This window comes from Cryptotermes secundus, unplaced genomic scaffold (assembly GCF_002891405.2).
Source record: "Cryptotermes secundus unplaced genomic scaffold, Csec_1.0 scaffold782, whole genome shotgun sequence".
NCBI classification, from domain to species: domain Eukaryota; kingdom Metazoa; phylum Arthropoda; class Insecta; order Blattodea; family Kalotermitidae; genus Cryptotermes; species Cryptotermes secundus.
The window spans coordinates 210,129-226,630 of record NW_019739973.1 but is presented as its reverse complement, the minus strand read 5'-3'; the positions used below and the strand labels follow the sequence as shown (position 1 = coordinate 226,630).

General features: G+C 38.8%; 1 protein-coding gene and 1 long non-coding RNA gene across 3 annotated transcripts in view; both read left to right on the top strand.

Annotated features, from left to right (window-relative positions):
* The window catches only part of LOC111872225, a 6,756-nt gene extending 2,495 nt beyond the window's left edge, over positions 1-4,261 (top strand). Inside the window, exons 2-3 of one of the 2 annotated variants that reach the window (XR_004513884.1) lie at positions 1,367-1,868; positions 3,931-4,261. Coding sequence is in view for 1 of the 2 variants with exons in the window: in XM_023865893.2 (XP_023721661.1) it covers positions 1,367-1,797 (431 nt within the window). In the remaining variant the exon portion in view is untranslated. Of the gene's footprint in view, positions 1-1,366; positions 2,275-3,930 lie in introns of those variants that run through there. The other variant, XM_023865893.2, reaches the window with a different exon arrangement.
* A 209-nt stretch (positions 4,262-4,470) lies between these two features.
* LOC111872226 lies at positions 4,471-13,348 on the top strand. The gene is made up of 4 exons (XR_002844191.2): positions 4,471-5,180; positions 8,753-9,006; positions 11,535-11,607; positions 12,752-13,348. It is a non-coding gene; the product is annotated as an uncharacterized LOC111872226 (long non-coding RNA).
* The last annotated feature ends 3,154 nt before the right edge of the window (positions 13,349-16,502 follow it).

The following is a 16,502-nucleotide window of genomic DNA, read 5'->3' as shown; positions in this document are numbered from 1 at the left end:
CCGAGAAGTAACTTCTGTGTTTATCTAACACATTAGGCAGCGAGGAATATCAGACGCAAACAGTCGTGCATAGCGACATGTCCCATACGATAAATAAGCTACAACAAGAGATACCATTGAATGTGAAGTCGCCACAAGGACTTACACTGCTAAAACGCATGGTGCAGAAAATGTATTACACTGCTAGAACGCATGGTGCAGAAAATGTATGAATTTCGGGAAATTTTATTTTGGGAATCAGTGTAAAAATTTTTTACAGATATTAAAATCTGTAAATTAGAATATCTGATTCTATATTCTTTCTACATTAAAGGAGCGTTCATTTCGTTCGTTTATCATAAAAAATGTAGAAATCACACCATTTTTAGAAACATGCTTACAATTTCATTGCTCTAGAAGGGCGGGCATTTAAATAAACTCCGTCCAGCTGCCCCTACCGGAAATTAAATGGCCCGTCCGATAAAGGTTAATGGTATGCATCCTGTTGTGTGTCATAAATAAGTTACATCAAATGTATACAAAAGTATCCAGTCAACACAACAATATTGTGTTTTTTAAACAAAGTAGACACTATTGTATCAACTTTTGTTTTTATTTATGCTACATGTTTTGACCCTTATACTGGGTCATTGTCAGGTGTACAGTGATCCTAGACTGGGTTGTTAAATTACATATAACAATTTGCGTCTAATTCATCAATAAGGTCCAGTTTTGTGCACTTGAGTGTTTTAAATGCATAAATTGAGCCTTTCAGTTAACATTTTAAATACTCAGATAATTAAAAAATTAGAGACTAAGATTAAGACATAAAATTAAAATTGTACTAAAATGGAAATGAAGTATTTTGTGATAAATCTCTTTAAAAATTTGTGTGGGGCCCCACATTATAGTCGCTTCTACACCAGAAAATCACGTCAACACATAGTGGTCATAAAGTTCTAAAGAGATATATCACAAAATACTTCCTTTCCATTGTAGTACAATTTTAATTTTTAAGTTTTAATCTTCATTCTATATTTTTTAAATTTTATTATCTGAGTATTTAAAATTTTAACTGAAAAACTCAATTTATGCATTTAAAAACACTCAAGTGCATAATGAAGTTCCTTATTGAAGAATTAGATGCAATTCAACAACCGAGTCTGCTATCATTGTATGCCTGATGACCCAGTATAAGGGTCTTAACATTTAGTGTCAATAAAAACAAATGTTGACACGATAGTGTCTGCTTTGATTTAAAAAAAAAACAGAATATTGTTGTGTAGACTGCATACTTTTTAAAGATTTTGTGTACCTTGTTAGTAAGGATATGTACATTCTTTACTGCATAGACAGAAAAAGCAGCTAATGTCTTACTGTTTTACAGGTGTGGAGCCTGAATTTGACTTTACTTCACCCCCTGGTGTGATGGACACATCATCACTATTTCTATTTGATGGAGAAGGATGGGAAATTTCAGCACCATTAAACCTTCTGCAGATGTCCTCAGTTGAAGGGGATAAATCAGTTAAAACTCTAAAGAAGTCAGACAGTGACAATACACAGTGTAAACCAGCAAATGAATTTTTTGTTGATGAAACTTTGAGGCTATCTGTAAGTCACGAAGAAGAGAGAGTGAGTGCTCATAATCAGGAGGGATTGAATCATGAGGGTTTTGTGGCAGAAGAAGAATCACTTAATACGAAAACATCAGTAAATTCATATGAACTGGAACACGGAGTAAAGGTTATGGACTTCGGCAGTTGTGAGTCAGCGTTAAAAGCCAGGCTTATAGCATTTAATGAAACGGACTGGTGAAAATACTAATATCCGAATTAAGAGTCTTGGGTCTCTGTTGGGGCCCAATTTCAATGTCATGCCAGTGGATAATGGAATCTTTTCAGTACATATAAACCAACAGCAAGCTGAGACAAACTTAAGCTTGAAAAATCTCCTGTCTGGTAGCATTTACCATAGTGATACGAACGTTGGTGATCAGATTAGAACTGCAAATGAAACTCGAAGACTTGACAGAATTACGAATGATGTAATGAATACGGCAAATCTTGCAAAGTCTCACGTAGCCAGTCCTATGAAGGTTCATACGCATTTGATGTCACAAATTGTGGAGTCTGACAAGACTTTCAGGGAAAGTGGAGAGACTGGAACAGCTGCCAGCATGTTGAGAACAGACGTATGTTTAAAAATGGGAGAACAACCAAAACCAGTGAACTACAAGGAAAGAGAAACTGCTATGCTTACAGAGATTTTGGTGAACAGCTTGCCAACCATGAATTCTGAGCCCAGTGTGCTTATGAACATGACCACTGAAGTGTTTATTAGAACATTTTTAATACATTAATCACAGACATCATGCAAATAAGTTGATGGGTCAAGTTCAAGAGTTATATATCGCCATCGGGTTTTACACGTACACTATTTTAATGTTAACCACAGCCTCGAGCAGTGCTTCTCTGAGCTTGTTTATAAGCTGTTCCATTTGCTCCACCCTTATCTGCAAACTTTCATTTTGTCTCTGAAGTTTTTCAGCCAATTTCTTCATGTCTCCCTCACGAGCTTTCATATTATTTCAGGATTTTCTTGATGCTTCATTATTTCTATCTCGTCGCTCTCTGTATCGGTCACATGACCTTTTCAATGGAGGAGTCCAAGACTCATCAGCTACAGAAGTTGATGGATATACCCGTTTTTCTGGATGTCCACGGGTTTCTTTCGCCAGTAACAGATCTTCCAATTGAGAGATATTCACCCTTGGGGACAATTTCTGGTATGACAGCACCTTTGTACTGGTAGCTGGTTTAGTTCTGGATATTTTAAGTTTCAACGTTCCATCTTGAGTGAGTGTACTTTCCAATGAAGTATGTGCTTCTGATTCCTTTCTGGATCGTCTTGCCTTCAGAAAGTGTTCGTCGTCCTTACCTTCGAGTCCCCGCCTCACGTTAGCTTGTGTTCCTTCTTCAAACTGCTGATTCGGTTTTCCTAGCAGCTCAAGACTTGATGACAACTGGTTACACTCCCTCTCGACCTCAACACCTGTATAACAGTAAGACATTAGCTGTCTTTTCTGTCTATGCAGCTTATGAACATGACCAATGAAGTGACCGCTGGAGACATTCATGTGCTTGGACCACAACTGGCAGTAAAGGAGGGGAATGTTGCAAGAGGGGCCCGAAGCTTGATCTTGCAACACCATTGGACATTGACGAAATCAACAACACACCTGTGATCTTGCAATCTTTACTGAAGCAAGATGAACCATTTGACTTGGTTTCCTACATTTTTGACAACGTAAGTTCTCCAACCAATGTCCTGAGTATTTAATTTACAGCATAGATGGATATTTATATCAGGCCTTTTTTTGGGGGGGGGGGAGCTGGGACAGTGTACGCCTTTATTAGATAAGCACAGGGACAACATTACTGTGTATGGGATCTATGTCTTAAAGTACAAGTGCATGTCTTTCTCCTGGAAACTGTTATTATTTTGGTGCTGTCAGTAGTACTGAAATTATGGGAAATGATAAAGATTTTGAAAGATGGCACCTATAGGCATGCAAGGAATGAAATGCAAATAAAGAATGTAATTTCACATGCAATCAGATGATTGTGAAATTTGATAGTGCTATAGATAGCTCAAATTGTAATAGCATGAAATTGTTGGTTGCTCAGTGTTTTGTGGAAAACTGTTTATACCATGTTTGTAAATTTATGATGATGTACTGTAATGTGAGTAAATGTATCTTGTTTATTGGATTTCAGCTGGTACCAGGTACCACACTGCCTACCGGTGTGGAGTGTGTTGCTGAGACATCTGGCATGCAATGGAATGATGCAGAGCCTGAGTGGATGGAAGTCGAGAGGGAGTGTAACCAGTTGTCATCAAGTCTTGAGCTGCTAGGAAAACCGAATCAGCAGTTTGAAGAAGGAACACAAGCTAACGTGAGGCGGGGACTCGAAGGTAAGGACGACGAACACTTTCTGAAGGCAAGACGATCCAGAAAGGAATCAGAAGCACATACTTCATTGGAAAGTACACTCACTCAAGATGGAACGTTGAAACTTAAAATATCCAGAACTAAACCAGCTACCAGTACAAAGGTGCTGTCATACCAGAAATTGTCCCCAAGGGTGAATATCTCTCAATTGGAAGATCTGTTACTGGCGAAAGAAACCCGTGGACATCCAGAAAAACGGGTATATCCATCAACTTCTGTAGCTGATGAGTCTTGGACTCCTCCATTGAAAAGGTCATGTGACCGATACAGAGAGCGACGAGATAGAAATAATGAAGCATCAAGAAAATCCTGAAATAATATGAAAGCTCGTGAGGGAGACATGAAGAAATTGGCTGAAAAACTTCAGAGACAAAATGAAAGTTTGCAGATAAGGGTGGAGCAAATGGAACAGCTTATAAACAAGCTCAGAGAAGCACTGCTCGAGGCTGTGGTTAACATTAAAATAGTGTACGTGTAAAACCCGATGGCGATATATAACTCTTGAACTTGACCCATCAACTTATTTGCATGATGTCTGTGATTAATGTATTAAAAATGTTCTAATAAACAGTGAAATTTGTAGGTGTGAAGTTTCTCTGGTTAAGTCCCAAATTCCTGTTTCCTGTGATATGTTTAGGTTACTATCAGTTACAATTACAAAGTGAACAATTGAAATTAACATTTATCAAAAACGAAACGCAGGTGAATATCAAAGGTATACGGCACAGGCACGATGTCTTGGCTATTAATGGCAAATTTCCTTGCTGGAAAAATGGTAACTGAACGAAGGCAAAATTTTAGTTTTCTTTACTAACATTTATTACAGTGAAACTCCCATGAAGTAAATCCTTAAAGCAAGGAATGGTAAAAGGGGGTTTCCACTATATATATGTATTGAGTTTGTAAGGTGTGACAGTCATTTGTTTACGGATCCTTGGAAAGGCATAAGTGATGAAGGATGTAGTAATTGAACAGAGGCCCAGCTACCTGGCACATTCTCCCCAATGCACATCATCCGTGAGGAGTTTATATTTAGTGTTGTCTTTGGTAATCCACAAATTTCCTTCCCACCAGAAAGTTTGACCTTCAAATATTCCAGAATTAATGTGGTTGGAAACTGGTGGTGCTGTTGAGATTGGTGTCCAATTTGCTGCCATACATATGCTGGAAATGCAACTAAGATAGTGTGAGTTAACGTGTTATTGTAAGAGATTGATTTGTTTAAACTAAAGGTAACTTTACTTACGGAGCTGAGCCCTTCTTTGGGTGAGGCCAAATCTGCAGCTACTCAAGAATTTCCCAGCATTTTATTGAACCCCAAGGTTCATCACCGTATTCACAAAGAGCCCTCCACTGGTCCCTATCCTGAGCTTGATCAATCCATCCCATCCTATCTCCTAGATCCATTTTAATATTGTCCACCCATCTACGCCTTGATCTTCTCAGTGGTCTCTCTTTCCATCTGGCTTTCCTACCAATATCCTGTATGCATTCCTCTTCTCCTCCATTCGTGCTTTATACACTGCCCACGTCATCTTCCTTGACTTGATCATTCTAATTATACCTGGAGAAGAGTACAAGTTATGAAGCTCCTCATTATGCAGTTTTCTCCAACCTGTCACTTCATCTCTCTATGGTCCAAACACTCCTCAACACCCTCAGTCTATGTTCCTCCCATAAAAGTCTGAGACCAAGTTTCACACCCATACAGAACCACAGGCAAAATTACAGTGTTGAATATTCTAATTTTTTGGACAGCAGGCGAGAAGACAAAAGGTTCTGCACTGAATGGTACCAAAGCATTACCTGAGTTCAGTCTCCTCTTAATTTCCTCCTGAATCAGGTTTTGATTTGTTATCATTGTTCCCAAATATGTTAACTGTGCTTCATTTTCAAAACATCTGTTTACTATCATGTCATGATATTGCCCTGCGTTTTGATGAAGAGACAGTAGCATATACTTAGTTATCTCTATTTACTTCTAGACCAACTTCCTTACTTGCATCAATTACAAGTTTTTGTGCTTTTCTTTATGGTACCTATATTATCAACTAATAGATTCAAAGCATCAGCATAGATCAGCAGCTGAGGTGCCCCATTTAATTTAAGTCCGACCTTGTTTTCCTTCACTTTCCTAATGGCATATTCTAAAGCAGCGATGGCCAACTGGCGGCCCGCAACTTGATTTACTCCGGCCCCCTGCCAAGTCTCGGGTTTATTTTCAAAAATCTTAACTTCACAGCTGTATTGGCATAGAATTCAATTTTTAATAAGACGTTTCATTGGCTTACAGCAGTTTGCAATTGAGTGTATGCGTTCTTACCAAGTTGGACAGTTCAAACTGTTTTCTAATAACTGTGTTCATATCATGGAAATTCCAAGTCCCCCAACCCTACTTCTGTAGGGAGATTACACTGAAGGGATGACCGTAGCGGTGAAGGATCTATGACACCTTCAAAATAGTAACCATTCCCAGCTTGCTCACGGGGATGGGATGTTTACCGTTTCTCGCGGCATCCTGGCCTTTGTTAAGTGCCAGTTTTAGCAGAAATGTCTCCCAGTTAGTGCGATTTTAGAAACTGAAGTGTGATTACAGAGTGTGAGTGTAGAACTGTTTTTCAATTAAAATTGTGTTTGAAGTTATTGTAAGTGATACAGCATGTCAAATAGTAAATTGAGAAAAGTTGATAGTGAAAATAGGGCTTCAAATCTGAGTGGGAACATGACTATTTTTTATATTAAACTAGCTGTGCCCGGCCACGCCTTGCTGTGGCTAAGTCGGCCCGTTCCTTCCCAGTTTCATTTGAAATTACTCGACGCATTGCTTCCGCTTCGCGAGTACGACGACCTAAGGATTTATAGAATGTAAATAAATTCAATTCAATTCAATTCAATACAATACGGTTGTACCCAAACTAATTTCAGCTTGTTTTGCAATTAGAACAGTTGATCCATTCTTATCCAAGAATCATTGAAGATGGTATATTTTTCTATTTTCACTCTATCATGACTTATGGTCTAATATTTTCAGGAACTTCTTATTATAGCAATATAATTTTTAATCTACAAAAAAAGAATTATTAGAATTATGCTGGGGATTAGAGATAGAGAGATATTCATGTAGAGAATATTTTAGAGAATTAAAAATATTACCACTATAATCTCTATACGTATATATATATTCACTTTCATTGTTTGTGATCAATAATAAACACCATTTTAAAGTAAATTCTGAGATACATAATATGAATACCAAGACCAAATCTGATTTGTATCATCCACCATCTCATTTGTCAGTTTTTCAGAGGGGAACATTATACTGGGATTAAGGTGTTTAACAGTATACCTGTTCCAACAAAGAATTTATCCCATAATACAAAATAGTTTAAATCATCCTTGAAAAATTGTATTTCCATTCATTTTATACATTCAACTAATACTTTTAATACAAGATAAATTAAACCTTTTATAATGCTGTTTACCAGGGTTGGAACTTTAATAGTGGCAACACTGCTGTAGAGACGCCGTGCAACAGAACCAAATAATGTTGCTTATACCACACGTTAGTTACATACCTACCTTACCGCAGAGCAAATGGACTCTCCCTTCCCGCATCATGCACATGCGCAGTGATGAGAAGAACAGAGCCTCCTGTTAGCCGGCGGTCTAATGTAGTGTTGTCACGATGTTTTTGAAACAGGAACAGCGGAGTTGGATAAAGATTAAATGTGCCAGAGGCCGTACAGCACGACAGTGTCATCAAGGTCTTCAAGAGGCTTGCAGGGAATCTGCATTGCCTTGCAGAACAGTGCCAAGGTGGGTAATGTGGCAGACATGCATCAGCCAGGTCATCCTATTGTCAGTGAAGAAGAAATGTATGCTCTTTCCACATTACTGGAGAGTGATTGATGCCATACGATTCATGAGCTGGACTCAGAGACAGGATTAGCGCATACGACTGCTTCACATTTTGAAGGAACGCCTGGGCATGAGAAAAATTGCATCAAGATAGGTTCCGCATGATTTGACGGAAATTCAGAAATGGCAAGCTGTGACTGATTTGTTCGATCAATGGGCCTGTGAAGTGCTGTACCATCCACCATACTCCCCAGACTTAAGCCCTTGTGACTTTGACTTGATTCCTAAGATGAAGGAACCACTTTGTGGCATTCACTTCAGAACTGTTCCAGAGATTCTTCAATCAGTAGACCGCTCCATTCAAACTATCAACACAACAGGCACTGCTAAAGGCATCCTACGACTTCCACATCGCTGGCAACGGGTTGTACAGTGCTGGTGACTACACTGAAGGACAGTAAAACTTTGAAACATGCATCTATTTTGCATCAGTTGTAAATAAATAGTTGCCACTATTAAAGTTCCAACCCTCATATATAGTACATTGTACAAACTAATTTATTATAATCTGATATTTGTTTATATGTTTAAGCGTTGATCTCAATAGTGTATTACTGTCAAGTTGTTGAGTCCTATATGCTTGTTAAATTACTAAATTATGTATAATTAGTTTCTTTTTTTAATATAGTTGTAAGGTGACTAGTTCTGTGTTTAGAACTAATGTATGCATATGTAACATGTTCTATATCTGATAGCTTTGGTAGCCAGTAAGGATCAATGGAATTAAAATAAAGATACACATACTATTTACACTATGTGGGGCTGTTACCACATATAGCATAATTTATTGTGGGTGAAATAGTTGATAGTCTTCTTGTAGTTCACGTGTTTTGTTGACAGGAGCTTCCTAGCATCTGTAAAGATATAAATGTGCTTGGAGTGAGGAATGTTCTGGAAGTCAGACCCTCTGCACACATCACAAGTAGATGTGAGGTTCTCACAGCAGCAACTGTAAGGATTACTGCCTCCAGGATTGTGGCACCATGTAGTGCAGGGCCTGAAAGTGGACGCAGCAGGTTCAACTGCATTGCATCACATCCAAGAAGAGTGTAGTCTTCATTACAAGGAGTTCCTGCATCAGTCCTCACTTTTTGGTATGTTGTTTGCTGATCGAAAGTTTTGTATTTGTGTACTCATTGACTGGTTAAAGAAAACATCGAGAATTTACAGAATGCTGAGTTGGGATTCGGTAATACTCTTAAGGGACTCGTGTGGTAAATATTTACCAGTATTTCAGAGGAACCTGCTGCCTCCTTCATCAGGGTGTGAAGAAGAGTGGAGCAGGTTTATTCAGAACATTGGTCAGTATCTACCAGACTAGACAGTGTTACAGCATAGAACACAGGAGTCTTCATTACAAGGATTTCCTGTGTGGATACTAATGCAGTGTACAAATCTTGAATTTATATAGTGATACATAGGGTCAGTGGTGTTAGACAGAAATACATACAGCTGAGCTGTTAGTACCTGATCGTAGTCCTTTTGAGGTGGAAATTGCTATTGCAAAGTCAGAAGGGTATAAATCTCCAGGTAATGATGAAATTCCGATAGAACTGATTCAAGCAGGAGGTGAAACATTACAGTCCGAGATCCATTATCTTGTTAATATTATTTGGAATATGGAAGAATTGCCTGTATAGGTAAACACATAATTTTCCTGCCCAGAATGATCTAAAAAAAGGAGATGCTTTATTGCCATTGTTTTCCATCTTTGCTTCAGAATATGCCATTAGTAAGTCCTAGGAAAACCAGATAGCACTGAAATTAAATATGACACATCAGCTGCTGGTCTATGATGATGTAAATCTACTGGGAGATAACATAGATACCACAGAGAAAAACTACTTGATGCTACTAAGGAGGATGGCCTACAAGTAAACACAGAGAAAATTAAGTAATGTTGCTATTTCATCACTAGAATGCAGGGCAAAATTATGACATAAAGACAGCTAACAGATGCTTTGACAATGTGACATGGTTCAAATATTTGGGAATGACTGTAGCAAATCAAAATTTGATTCAGGAGGAAATGGAGAGATTGGATTGACCTGGCTTGGGATAGGGACCATTGGAGTGGTCTTGTGCATATTGTTCTTCGCATCTTGTTTCGAAGTATCAACATGTCTGTCCTGTATATACTTTTCCACATTTGCAAGGAATGTTATAGATCCCCAAGATTCTCAGTTTCAAGTCATCTTTCACAGGTTTTAGTACATAAGAACTCTTCTTAAAAGGGATGTGGATTGTCTTTGTATTAAATTTTGTTAGTAACCTGCTGATCTTGTATGCTCATGCGTTAGAAAAGTGCACAGATAAGCCACAATATACTGTAGTCCTTTACATTAATCTGCCACTAGTGTTCCAGTACTTAGTTTTATCAGTGAGTTTGTATATCATTACAAGGAATCTTCCTGGGGGGTAAAGGGCAGCCAGTGTGTAAGGCTGACAATCATACCACCATCTGTGAGCAGATTGTCGAGAGAAAATGTGGGAGCCTCGACATCTCACAACTCTGGGCCTTCACGGCCTGTTACAGGGATAGCTTTACCTTTATATATATCATTTCTTGAAACAGCTTTGTGTTACCATATAGAAATGAGGCTGGAGCAATGTATTGAATCTCCCAGTGAAGTTTAAAATTATTTCATTATAATTAACTGCAGATAACACAAGATGAAAATGCAATGGCCCTCAGTCAAAATTCTCAGGGCTTGGAATTAAGTTGGGAACTTATTTGGAGTTTTCTCACTTGGAGTACTTGGCCTTTGTTGGTGGCAAAAAATTTAGCGATTTAACAGAAGCCTTCATAGAATTACAGAATCAGGAACTTGTGCTCCTTGCCAGATGTTACTAGGAGGATGAGATGATGGGGCATCTAGTATGTATGGGAGAGAAAATAAATGTAAAATACTGATAGGAAAACCTATGGACAGATGGGAGGATAATATTGAAATGCATCTTGAAGGTGTGGACTGGATTCTACTGACTCAGAATAGGGCCCAGTGGAGGATTGTTGTGACCATGGTAATGAACCTGTGGGTTCCATAAAATAGTGGGAATTTCCTGATCAGCCTAGTAACTGTTAGCTTGTGATGTACTTGACTCAGTTTAGTTTGTCTGTCTTTGCTCTGAAGTTCAGACCAACCGCAGGGCAGACCTGTTTCCTGTCAGGTAGGCATGATGCATACATGCGAGGAGAAATTCTGGATTTTGTCATGTCTCTCAGCCTCCACAGTGAAGTGTTGAAATCATCTGTTTAGCATTAAGGGCTATGATACTTAACAGTATAAATAAACTTATATGCTTATCTTTTGAGTCTTTAGACACATTTTGATAAAGCCCGATAAACAGGATTTCTTCTATACATGCATTATCATGTGTGAGTTTTTTGTTAAGGCATATTAATAGCTTGGGAGTAAAAATACCTTTGATAGAATTCATAGGACATGCAGTATTTAAGTAGAACTTTCATTTCAAAAAAAATTACAGTCGAAATTACAGTATCTAATAAATGTGGACAGCGACTACCATTTGCACCAGAACCTTGTGCTACAGGATCTAACTATCCTATCTTGAGGATCTTGGGTTGCAAAATGTCTGAAATTATGTTGTTTGTTCACAGTTGGTACAGAGGATGTGAACACATCATGGACAACCCACATCAATTGTGGCCTAATATGTTGCACAGAAACATGGTAAGGAATTCCTTGTATTTTAACAGTTAATTGTAAACAGGTTTATATATGCATTGCTTCTGATTTAGAGTGTCTGTTGATGTTTTCATGTTGAGTAGATTCAGATAAATACTCTGCAAATTTTGTGATACCATTAAGTTAATGATACTATTATAGTGTAGGAGCCAGGATAGTGCAGTTGGTATAGCAACTGGCTATGTGCTGGATGATTGAGATGCTGGAGTTCAAGTCCCGGTAGGGTCAAGAATTTTCTCTTCTCCACATTGTCCACACCCACTCTGGACTCACCTCCAACTAGTGCAGAGGTCAAGAAAATGTAGCTCTATACATCCACTCCCCCATACACCTTTACGGCATAATGTTTAATTAGTTCAGCACAGGGGCAACTTTATCTTTACTGTTATAGTGTAAATGATGATGCCAGTTTGAAACTTGTTGGGCAGTGATAAGGATCTTGGTGTAGTATGCTAATGAGTGACCACTCTAAAACTGGATGTGTTGGCAGGGAGATAGTTGCCTGGGCACTGTGCACTACGAATTTTCCAGCCCTGGCTCAGAGGCCAATGTACTTGTATGAGTGGTCTGGGTAAAGCAGTGAAATTAGTGACATATTAGCCACTCTGGCCCATACACTCATTTCCTTCTTTTTTTTTTCCCTCTTTTAAGATGTAACAAGACCATTTTCAGCTTGTCCCTCTGCTATGTAAATGTATTCCATAATTTTTAAAATTTAAAATGGGATGTATTCAGGTCCAACTGCCCCACACCCATCTGAATCATATGTAACATAAGAGCATAGAAAATTAAATGTTGGTACATTTTCCTTTTGATAAAGAGAATTTATGAGTAACTGAAACTTGAACTTTGGCTTCTAGGAAAAGTGCTTTTCTGCCATTTGCACTTCACACTGGGATCATAGTGACTGCCAGAAATGTTAGTGACTGGTATTATTCAAACAGAGTATGTTTATTTGTAAAACTTTTCTTACAGTACTTTGTTTTGAAACAAATAATTGCCCCCATCTTGAGTTACTTGTACTGGATAAAAGAAAACTGTATCAAGGTCCTTATATAGAGAGTACAGGTGACTTAAGATGGGGGTAATATGTGTGGTGCTTTATTGATTTTATTTTGTTTGTTCACAGGTTGGGGAGAACACAAGGAAGCTTATGGATAGCTTTGCACTGGAGAGGTCATGTGTGGGTCATGAAAGAATTTTAATTTCTCATGAGATAATGCACAATACAGTCTTCAACATTTTCCTGTGCTCCTTGCCAGATATTACTCTCCCTTCCATTCTTTGCTGCTCAAATACAAGAAAATCAACATGTCACAATATTTATAGCCACATCCTTTTCTTAAACATGCATCATACATCAGTCTTACATTTCACAACACTATTATTGAATTTACATACACAGCTTTATAATTTGGGCCATAAAACAAGATTCACTTTTACATTTTAAAGTCATGAAGTGTGTAAACAATATAGGAATTTCAGAAAATGTGATGCAGCAAGGAAGGAAAGAGGACAGGAGATTACAACAGATGCTGGAAAATGTTGACATTACACATGGGCACTATCTTGTAGAAAATGAAAATTTCCTGGCACCTCACACATATTTTCTCCAGTACAAGAACTCCGATACCTATCGTCATCCTCCCTGCAAAGCAAAAATAGAAAACCTGGCAGTAGTTTCCATTATCCTACATGAAATAAAGTACAGGATGAAACAACTCCAGTAATATTTCATTTATCACATTGTATTCAGCATTTACTGTAGCAAATCCACATATATTTGGTTACTTCCGGCAGATTCCCATCATACATTCATGTTCTAAACTTACACATGTGAGAATCCCAGAAGATAGCTCAAAGTAACCAGTGCATTTCATATAAATAAATGCCGAAGAATGCCAATCAACTTGTAGATGAAATTACGGAATCACTTTCCATTTAATGACATAAAATCTTGTACACTTGAATATAAAAGATACTATATTCCCAATTTTATAAATTTAATTCAATTTACCTTGTATAATGTTAAATTACTAGAACAGTCTTTAACAATTTATTAAAAAAAAAAGTCAGCAGCAGTGGTTGGGATTGAACCTAGGACCTCTGAATTACCTGGTCGCTGCACTAACCACTAATCGACTGTAGTGACCTAGTATATGTTGTGCTACCTCTACTTATGTTGCACATTTTGTTTCTTTCTGTCTCACAGTAGGGATCCATATGGAGCTTACATCTGCATTTGGTTGGCTGAGGGTCTATGCAGACAGTTAGTGTCAGCTAGTGATCCCCAGAATGGGCCCTCAGTCAACCAGACACAGATGTGAGCTCTGCATAGCTCCCCTACTCTCAGACAGGAAGTGACCAACATTTCCGGGGTCACCAAAATGGTCTGCTGGGTTGAAGTGTGCCTGCTGTAATATCAAAATGGCATTCATCTGACAGTCAATCGCTTAGGACAACAGCATACCCCCATATCAGATACACAATGGACAGGTTAATGTTCATACAGCAGCCATGTTTTAATTTCTGTGCACATGGAAGCACCTCACCATAACTTCCGGGTTCTGATTATCTAGGTCCTACAACAAATGTGACTCCTCCTCAATGAAAACAGGGCAATCATATCTGGGTTTGGAAATCACTCTGAGCCGTAAGCCCTAATTTCATACGTCTAGTTCCTGGTGTGTGTGTGTGTGTGTGTGTGTGTCAGGTTTTGATTTGTAATCATGGTTCCCAGATATCTGAACTGTGCCACATTTGCAAAACATCTGTTTCCTATCATTATGTCATGATTTTGCCCTGAATTTTGGTGATGAAACAGCAACATTACACTTAGTTTTCTCTGTGTTTAATTCTAGACCAACCTCCTTACGTTCGTCAGTTAAAGTCTGTGTGTTTTTCTTTATGATATCTATATTATCACCGAGTAGATTCACATCATCGGCATAGACCAACAGCTGATGGAAACATACACATATAGACTGTAAATCTGAATACAAGGTGGTTCAAATATGACTGGGACTGAATTTTTGTAAACAAGCCGTACTTTGCAGCAGCTGTGCAACCTTGCGAGAGTGAAGCCACAACCTCCACCCTCCCTTCTGTTAGGGTTAGAACCTGTTCAGTTCTGTCTGGAAGTTGCTAGAGTGATGAGAGAACAGAAGCTACTGCAGAATGTGGAACAACGCATTGTAATCAAATTCCTCGGAGAAAACGTCCAGTCGACTGAAATTCACCACAGACTCCAACAACAGTATGGGGAAGAGTGTCTCTCATGGACCCGTGTGTTTGAGTGGTGTAAGTGCTTCAGAGAGGGCAGAGAGCGTGTGGAGAATAAACCGCATGATCGTTGGCCGAGAAGATCCACCACCGAGCCGAACATTGATTGTGCAGACGCGCTTATTACAGTGAGAATAGGCGCATCACTATCAAGGAACTTGGAGTAAGATCCAATCCAAGCGGAAGACAGGTGGAAAGCTGGTAGCCTTCTTTCAAGACAATGCATGCCCCCATACGGCCAAAACAACAATGGAAACCCTTCGGAAATTGAAATGGAACCTTCTGACACATCCGCCCTACAGTCCCGATTTGGCCCCAAGTGTTCGGAAGACTCAAATCAGACTTGCAAAGCATGTGGTTTGTGGACAACGCCGTCATCCAGACTGTTTGGGAGCAGATACACTGCCAACCACAAGTCTTTTTTTTGGGGGGGCATCAGGATGCTTCCAGAAAGTTGGAAAAAATGTGTTGACTCTGGAGGGGAGTACGTTGAAGACTGACATGTGGAAGTATGTGTCTGGCAATTATGTTTTTTTTTAAATCCCGGTCATATTTGAACCACCTAGTACATTACTCGTACATACTGTAAGTGGTCACAACTGTGCACTTACTAATTCGAGATGACCCACTGACACTGAATGTACACCAGGCATGTCAAACTCAACTTGTACAGAGGGCCACCTCAGCCCTATAAATAATAGTCCAGGGCCGCACTTCAAAATAGAAATATACATTAGATTTTGATACAAGGATATTTAATTCTATTTATTATTTAGGAATAATTTCAATATAATTACCTAAAGTTACATATCTTACAGTTTTAAAAAGCAAGAGAATGCCATTTTTGACAAGTATCAAACAACTTTTCAATATGTAAAAAGAGATTACACAAGAAATTATGTTAGAAATGGCAAAACACTGAATTAATAACATCTGTCGAACTTCATAAACTGTTAACTTGGAAGACAAAAAACAACTATATTGTTTCACTTTAACCTTTAAGAGCCGAGCGACACCATATGGCGTCATGAAAATAAAGTCAAGGGGACGAATGACGCCATATGTTGTCGCGCAGTCCACGCGTGCGGCCAGCTTTGTAAAATCTAATTTTACATTATAAATTATTTTTCTACTTACATGATTTTTGGTCACCAGCTTTATAAGTTGTCTCTCTTCCCACCGGCGTCGTCTAACGGAATGTTGGCTTTGTGTGGAAATCTTGGAAACATCCGGAAATGCAGAGTCCCACATCACACTTCACGCACTTTATCCGGATGGTTCTTCGTTTCCCACGCGAAGAGCACACTCGACACCTCAATTTCAAAGTAGAGGAAGTTGGCCAGTGCTGTTGTTTGGCCTCTATTCGAAATGACCCCTGGGCCATTGAGGGCGAGGGGGGCCCCTTCCAGCACGCTCCAGCATGTTCCGCACAAGGGCGAGACGAAATTCTCTGTGTGACAATTTCGCGCCACAGGATGACAACAGGATATAACTGTTCAGAATCGTCAGATCCAGGAGATGGAAAAATAATTTATTTGTCCATTTCCAGGTTCGACGACAGATGCTATAACTGTTTGCCATTCTGTCTGCTTTGTCGA